General features: G+C 44.7%; 1 protein-coding gene across 1 annotated transcript; it reads right to left on the reverse strand.

The window, feature by feature from the left end:
* Positions 1-1,645: 1,645 nt before the first annotated feature.
* LOC125727367 (NACHT, LRR and PYD domains-containing protein 12-like) lies at positions 1,646-5,962 on the reverse strand. The gene is made up of 5 exons (XM_049004037.1): positions 5,740-5,962; positions 5,061-5,234; positions 4,687-4,733; positions 1,804-2,117; positions 1,646-1,666 (listed from the first exon to the last, which is right to left on the reverse strand). The coding sequence occupies exons 1-5, from the start codon at positions 5,874-5,876 to the stop codon at positions 1,646-1,648; spliced, it is 693 nt and encodes a 230-aa protein (XP_048859994.1). The 5' UTR covers positions 5,877-5,962.
* Positions 5,963-9,031: the final 3,069 nt, after the last annotated feature.

Genomic DNA, 9,031 nt, shown 5'->3' on the forward strand with positions numbered 1-9,031 from the left:
ACACGGGTTAAGTCACCCCTATTTCTAAGTGGTGCCAATCTAACACACATACATACACACACACACACAATCACAGCACCCTGTTAGAGCGCATGTGCACACACACACACAAACACATACATAGCGCTGTTAGAGCGCGCGTACACACACACACATACACACACAGCACCGTTAGAGCGCGCGTACACACACACACACACATACACACACAGCACCGTTAGAGCGCGCGTACACACACACACACACAGTGCCATTAGAGCGCGCGTACACACACACACACACAGCGCCGTTAGAGCGCGCGTACACACACACACACACACAGCGCCATTAGAGCGCGCGTACACACACACACAGCGCTGTTAGAGGGTGCGTACACACACACATACACACACACTGCGCCGTTAGAGCGCGCGTACACACACACATACACACACACTGCGCCGTTAGAGCGCGCGTACACACACACACACAAACACACACAGCGCCGTTAGAGCGCGCGTACACACACACACACACAGCGCCGTTAGAGCGCGCGTACACACACACACACACACAGCGCCATTAGAGCGCGCATACACACACACACACAGCGCCGTTAGAGCACGCGTACACACACACACACAAACACACACAGCGCCGTTAGAGCGCGCGTACACACAAACACACACAGTGCCGTTAGAGCGCGCGTACACACACACACACACACACACAAACACACACAGCGCCGTTAGAGCGCGCGTACACACAAACACACACAGCGCCGTTAGAGCGCGCGTACACACACACACAAACAGCGCCGTTAGAGCGCGCGTACACACACACACAGCGCCATTAGAGCGCGCGTACACACACACACAGCGCTGTTAGAGGGTGCGTACACACACACATACACACACACTGCGCCGTTAGAGCGCGCGTACACACACACACATACACACACACTGCGCCGTTAGAGCGCGCGTACACACACACACAGCGCCGTTAGAGCACGTGTACACACACACACACAAACACACACAGACACACACACACACACACACAGTAGCTACATATTACTCTTAGCTAAATAGTAGCTAAATATTACTCTTAATTATTCCTTTAAATAGCTATTTCATAAAACTAATTTAAATTACTTAATAATTTTATTTACTTTAATCCAGTGAACCAGGGCAGTAACAGAATATAATTTAAAGTTTTTTGTTAAATGGTTATTATATACATTGATTGAGTGTCATTGTGTTGGTTATGTTCAGCTGCAACAATAAAGTGAATTTAACTTAATCCACCAGACTGTGGTTTCATTATGTTACTCAGTTATGCTTTGGGTGACGCTGAAGCAGGACATTAATAGGACAGAACAGAAAGCCTTTATTGTCATTGTACAGGGAGGAAATACAGTAAATAGGCGTAAATATATAAAATGTACATATACAGGGGAGGGGGAAAGCCCCCCCCCCCATCAGGATTATATTTAGTTATATTTTAGTCAGAGAGAAAAACTTATTTTTGTCAAGCATACATTTCAGAGTAAAAAGGATTATAAAGGTTAAAAAGCAGAGATTTGACCTTTTTGCCAGGAGAACCAGCATCACGTCACAGTGACACTGAGGACTTTATATCAACCCTAAACCCTGGATAGAGGGGCTCAGTGAATGAGCAGGTGAATCTGTACAGGGGGGTCAGTCCATCAGAGGAGACTCTGTAGAAGGACAGAGCACCAGCCCCCCAGTCCAGATACACTCCTACTCTGCGGGAGCCTGAGGGCCGTATGGGTATGAGCGTTAGTTTATCATTGTGACAGACAGAGTAACTGCCAGGATAACAGAACAGACACCATGACTTGTCATTGTCTCCAAGCAGACAGTCCCACTCTCCTTTCCTCCTGATCCCTTTATAAGTGACTCCTATCCGGGCTCCATCTCCATCCCACTCAGCCTCCCAGTAACAGCGGCCAGTCAGACTCTCTTTGCACAGAACTTGGGGCCAGTGATCAAATCTCTCTGGATGATCAGGATATGGCTGCTCTGCCCCCCCCACATGTGTCACCTTCCTGTTCCCCCCTGACAGATATAGGTGTCTGCTTGCTGTGTTGGGGTCCAGCGTCAGCTGGCAGGAGTCTGTAGGCAGGAGGAAGAATTATTAATACCACCAGGCCGCCTGTACTTTATGTTTCTGTACAATATAAAAACAGCGCAGCTTCCCCGAACGAAGCGGGAACCGAAGTTTATGAAATAGCTCAGGAAATGTCGGACGGCGCGCGACGCCGGCGGTAAGAGCAGCCAAAATGCGGCGAGAGCTAAACTAACAGCGTAATTACGGTAAATAAAATTACAAAGCGGCGACATTCATCAGACATATTCATCACAAGCATATTTACCACAAAACGGCACCAGATATTAATACTAAACGTCATTGTCTTTACGTAAGGAATAATTGACGACAGGCCGTTGAATTATTAGAAAAATAATGCACACCCGAGGTGGTGCATTATTTTTCTAATATTTCAACAGTCCGGAGTCAATTATTCCGCTTATACTACGGTTGCTACACCTCAAGACATCGATCAGATGATATATTTCAAGGGATTCGTCCGGTTTTTCTACTTAAATCACTATTGTGAGTAGGATTATTTCTTCCGCATCTCAAACAAGGACTCTTTTGCTAGTTCCAAAACGTCATTTTAAAGCTGGCAATGGAGGCTTGAGCCGTTGATAGCAGACTAATGCAGTTAATAATGAAGTTATTAGAAAGAGAGCGAGAGACACAGAGAAAGAGAAACAGAGAGAGAGAGAGAGAGAGCTGGTATGAATTAGGCTACCTTTGTGTGTCCCTCAACAGCGTTCTGAAGCACCGTCTCTAAACTGTAAGTCTGCTTTAAGATGCAGCGCTGTTATTACCTCGCTAGTGAGAAATGTCATGTGTAGCCTTTAAGTTGCTACACTAGGCTAACTGATAAAATCGTCAGGGCAGCGCTGACAACACGTTTTTGTGTGTGTGTAACCGTAGTGTGCGTGTGCAAGGACGTGTGATTGCAGTAATGAGACAGAAAAGCTTGTGCATGTATATTTATTCATTTAATTATTTATTCGTTCGCTGCATTTTTCTATTTATTGCAATATTATTACAGTTAACTATGCGAAGTGAAATGGAACTGTAATGCGGTCAAGAGAGCTGCCTGGAACTACGTTCGCCGTGCGTTTCCCTGAAAATAATTGCACACCTCAGAACGTTCGTCAGCCAATCAGATTCAAGCATTCAACGGTCCCATAGTATAATTTAAAATATAACCTTCCTTCGAACCGCACGCCTCTTCACAGCAGCGCTGCCCGCAGACTGAGAGTCCGGCATCGGCGCCGGTTTAGAAGAGAGAGGTAAGGAGCATGAACTGATTACATCTGGCTGCACACTCCGCCAGGAGGGTCTCTACTGTGGGGCCGGAAACTCCACTCCTGCCCGGACACGACGCTACTAAAGAGAACTCAGTAGGCTGGATTATTAAAGCTATTCCAGATGTTTCCCTGACGTCATCTTCACAGCTATTGTGGAGTCATGTGATTCCGCGCCCCCTAGTGGTGGTATATCCTACGTCATACAGGGTGGTACGATATTATCCTAGTGGAGATAATAATAATATCCTATCCTATATTATTATAATACATTATTATGATTTATCAGTATTACTTATATGCTAAAATTATATATAGAATGTTGCATTAATGTTTAACATTATACAGGCACATGTATACATGTACATATATAGTTATACAAATGATTATAAGAATACTACAATAATTAATAATAATAACATCTCTATCCAATCCTTCGGCTCTGTTTCTGAAGTTTATATAATGTCATGTCCAGCCCAGGAGTGGAGGTCATGTGACTCCTGGTCCCACAGTGGAGGTTGTCCTACTGGAGATGCCCAGTGTTCTGCAGCCAGACCATTCTCCTGGTTTAGGGAAGACTACAGGTGCCATCTTAGGACAAAACTAACGAATCTCCAAAAGATAAAAATAAACTCACCGCATGTGCATGATGAACAAATGAAAAGGATTTCTTTGTGAAATCAAAGACACAGAACGATATCAGAACATATTTTAACCCTGTTACACTCCCACACAAGGACGATATAAGCACCTATAAAGTATTTGTTTGTACAAAAAATAGATTAATGAATTAATAATAATTCATTTGTCTGTGGGCGGCACAGTGGTTAGTGCTGCTGCCTCATGGGAAGAAGGTCCTGGGTTTGGTCCTGTGTCCTTTCTGTGTGGAGTTCACACGCTCTGCCGTGTTCGTGTGGGTTTCCTCCAACGGTCCCAAAGTGTGCAGGCCAGGCTGATTTGCAAGGCCAAATTGTGTGTGTGCGCGGGTGCGCCCTGTGGTGTGTTTGCACCTGTGCAGGGTTGGTTCCCGCCTGCCCCCCTTGTTCCTGGATAGGCTCTGGTCCCCCCTGTGACCCCAGTTGGGATTAAGCAGTTACGGTGATGGCTGGATGTTTTGTCTGTTTTGTTTTTTCCATTTGGATTCTGTCTAAACTGTCACACAGAGAAACTCAACTGAATACAAACATGGAAATCCAACTACACACAGTGTAAAAAGCCACACGATCACAACAACTGTGTGAGTACAATCATATTAATTGTATTAATGGTATTATTGATAAAAACATGCAAACACACTTACATTTCTGTACGCCTGGTCTGGTCCTGCACTCTCCACTGTGGTCCACACTATAGGAGAAGCAGAATTTACAGTTTTAGAATTAGAATTTAATAAGTTTAAATTTATGAATTTAATTCAGTGGTTATTGTTGACACAGCAGGGGGCAGCTAATTCAGCACCCAGGGAGCAGTGCTTGGGGGCGGCACCTTGCTTAGGGAAACTAAGTGGTGTCTTGCTGGTCAGGGATTCCATCCAGCAATCTTTCAATTACAAATGCGCTTCCCTAACCATTAAACCATAACATAGTCCTGCTGTATCCATTTATTTATTGGTGCCTCTTCTTCACATACATGCATAAGTATCTGTAGCGTGTCAGGCAAACACTCTGTACTCACTTCAGCTGCTCCAGTTTACAGTGTGAATCCCCCAGTCCAGCAGAGAGCAGCTTCACTCCTGAGTCTCCTGGGTGATTGTAGCTCAGGTCCAGCTCTCTCAGGTGTGAGGGGTTTGACTTCAGAGCTGAAGCCAGGGAAGAACAGCCTTCTTCTGTGACTCTACAGCCTGACAGCCTGCAGAGAGACAGACAAAAACACCCCAATAAATAATATCATCTCACAATTAAAAGTACTACTTCTAAGCAAATATATCTGGTTTAATAAATATTTCACTAATTGCAGTTTACAGTATTGAATACTGAGTAATACTGACCTCAGAATCTCCCATTTACAGTGTGTAATACTATCTCAGTTGTACTGTCAAATATCAGTGGCCTGTGGTTTAACCTGTGTGCCAGTTGCAGTGTCATTGTGAAAGACAAGTTTACTATTTGACCTGACAAATATGAATAACCTCAGTACCCCCAGTTTACAGTGTAGAATACCCAGTAATACTGACCTAAGTATCTCCAGTTTAAAATGTGGAAGACCCAGTAATACTGACCTCAGTATCTCCAGGTTACAATGTGAAAAACCCAGTAATACTGACCTAAGTATCTCCAGTTTACAGTATAGAATACCCAGTAATACTGACCACAGTACCCCCAGTTTACAGTATGGAATCCCCAGTAATACTGACCTCAGTATCTCCAGATTACAGTGTGAATCCCCCAGTCCAGCAGAGAGCAGCTTCACTCCTGAATCCTGCAGTTCATTGTCACTCAGGTCCAGCTCTCTCAGGTGTGAGGAGTTTGATCTGAGAGCTGAAGCCAGCATCTCACAGCATTTCTCTGTGAGATTACAGCGGTTCAGCCTGCAAATGGAGCCCTGTTATTATACACACAGACCGGTATATATCCTACACATCAGTGGTCATAGTGATACAAAACATCCAGACTTATTTCAGCATAAGAAGAGGGACAGACTACAGTTCAAAGAGAACTGGAGACATAGCAAGGCAGTACCTTAAATTTGATTTGATTTTGATTTGATTCAAACCCTTTATTGCTGTTGCAATATACCATGTCACTAGTCACAAGTACCAGCGAAAAGCAGGCCATCGCCCGACCTTACATATACAACATCACAGTAGGGGGTAGACCGGCCGGGAGACAGGGGAGGAGAGAAAAAGAGAAACAGGATGACATGAGGAGAGAGGAGGAGAAAACACCTCAGCAACATAAGCACATGATCACTACATCGTACAACATGAAAAGACACGACTCGCAACGGGTGAGGGAATGGGGAGGTGGAGGTAGTCCAGCATAGACAAACAGCCATCCGGTCCTGCAGCCATGGAGGCGCTGGTCACAGACCCGCCTGTTCACGCTGGGGGTATGAAGCGGCGAAGGCGTTGGATGGGGGGAGGGTGCAAGTCCTTGGGATTGGGGGAGAGGAATGCAAGAGAGTCTCACTGCCTGTTCTTCCGGGGGAGCTTTTTGTTCAGCAGCAGCCTTGGCCAAGGCCAGTGCTGATTAAGGGGAGCCAGAAGCTTGATAGAATAAGGTTGTTTGGGTTTCCGTGCGAGAAGCTGTAATTTCCAGCTCCTCTAATGTCCACGCTGGTCTCCGCCATCCAATAAGTTTTGCAAAGCTGTGAGCTTCTCCATGATGTTATCCAGTTTCACAGTCTGAGTGCTAACAGCTCTGCCCACTCCATCAATCATTCCGGCCAGCCTAGTGGGGCTTTGAGAGGCTGTCACGGTCTTCTTCAATTTTGATGAACCAGGGCAATGCCTAATCCAATCAGCATAATACCTGTAATCATAGTTCCGAATAGGTAGATGTCTTCAATGTCCTCCACGGAAAGAGCTGCCAGGCACACGACCCTCCACCGCTCCCATCCGTCCATCGTGTAGCCAGCCGCGTACGTTCCCGCTGGACAGTTAGGTTCCCCCGAACCCAGGCTTCTCGTTGAGAAGATGGTGTCAATTGCGTTGAGAGACCAACTGATCAAATCCATAATTTCTCGTAGTTTGGAGAGCAGAGCAGAGAGAGTCTCTTCAAGTATAAGACAGTAGACTAGACGAGACGAGAGGAGCGAAGCAGGGAAGATAAGGGGAGGGAGAGGGAGAGAAGTGCGACCGCCTCCGCTGAGAGCCAGAGAGAAAATCACTACAGTTAGAGAAATTAAACATGATACATTTTTAATGCTGGCCAATCCTCTGATGGTCATCATGTTGCCTGTCATGATGAATACAGTGAGTATTTTCATTTAAAAGAACAAATATCCTAAAAGGTTTTGTGTGCAGAATATTCGAGAACTGGATCAATCTACTCAGATGAGTAACTGTTGGAACAACACAGGATCTCCTGTAAATTTACTGCGTATTTTGGCCATTTTTTGCTGTCATATAATCATTCACAGTGGGTAAGTCTATCATGGGTTAAAAGCCTATAGTTTTATTCAAACTATACATTTTCATAAGTCATACAGACCATATTCCCAATAATGTTCTGTACCCTGAGACTCTTTAATATCTGCAAAAGTATTTCCACAAAGCTCAGAGCAGCGCTGTGACTTAGTGATCAGCACTACAGCCAAACATGTAGGGTGTCGGGTTCGGTTCCTTAAAGGGACAGTTACCCTGGGAACCATTAATATCTGCATAAGTATTTCCATAAAGCTCTGAGCAGCGCTGTGACTCAGTGATCAGCACTGCAGCCGACCATCTAGGGTGTCAGGTTTGGTTCCTTCCTGGAATATATGTGTGTGTGTGTGTGTGTGTGTGTGTGTGTGTGTGGGTGTGTGTGTGTATGTGGGATTTGAATGATGTCTAGAGAAGTTTATTTTTTTTAAATGTCACCCGAATTCCTGATCCTGTGAGTGAAATCATTATTTTCTGTATTTCTCTACCTGGGAACTTATGAAATCACCAAACCCTGATTGCAGGACTACCAATCCTTTCAGATATGCTTTTAAAAGGAACATTCATTTAAAAGAAATATTTATGAACAGTGATACTTCATTCATCTCCATGGGGAAATTGTCTTTTCACCTCCCATTCTACTCCATGAGACACACAGACACACACAGGTGAGAGGAAGTTTGGGGTCACAGCACAGGGTCAGCCAGCATCCAGCACCCCTGTACTTATTGGCATTAAGGGATTTGCTCAAGGGCCCAGCGATGACATCACTCTGCCGGCCAGGAGATCTGAACCAGTGACCTTCTACTTACGGGCACAGAGTCCGAACATTCTGTGAAATTCTGGCTCTTGGCTGTCCGTCACACAAAGTATGGTGACAGAAACTACATCACTAACTTAAATGTGACTAATTTCATATTTCCCATGTGGCTACTTCGAGAATTACAGTTTACAGTGTAGAATACCCAGTAATACTGACCTCAGTATCTCCAGTTTACAGTGTGAATCCCCCAGTCCAGCAGAGAGCAGCTTCACTCCTGAACCCTGCAAGTCATTGTCACTCAGGTCCAGCTCTCTCAGGGGTGAGGAGTTTGATCTGAGAGCTGAAGCCAGCACCTCACAGCATTTCTTTGTGAGATTACAGCTGTTCAGCCTGCAAAAGGAGCCATGCTATTATACACACAGACCAGTATATATCCTACACATCAGTGATCATAGTGGTACAAAATATCCTGACTTATTTCAGCATAATAAGAGGGACAGACTACAGTTTAAAGAGAATTGGAGAAATAGCAAGGCAGTACCTTAAATCACTACAGTTAGAAAAATTAAACATGATACATTTTTAATGCTGGCCAATCCTCTGATGGTCATCATGTTCCCTGTCATGATGAATACAGTGAGTATTTTCATTTCAAAGCACAAATATCCTGAAATGTTTTGTGTGCAGAATATTCGGGAACTGGATCAATCTACTCAGATGAGTAACTGTTAGAACAACACAGGATCTCCTGTAAATTTACTGCGTATTTTGGCCATTTTTTGCTGTCATATAATCATTGAC

This window comes from Brienomyrus brachyistius, unplaced genomic scaffold (genome assembly GCF_023856365.1).
Source record: "Brienomyrus brachyistius isolate T26 unplaced genomic scaffold, BBRACH_0.4 scaffold95, whole genome shotgun sequence".
In the NCBI taxonomy this organism is placed as follows: domain Eukaryota; kingdom Metazoa; phylum Chordata; class Actinopteri; order Osteoglossiformes; family Mormyridae; genus Brienomyrus; species Brienomyrus brachyistius.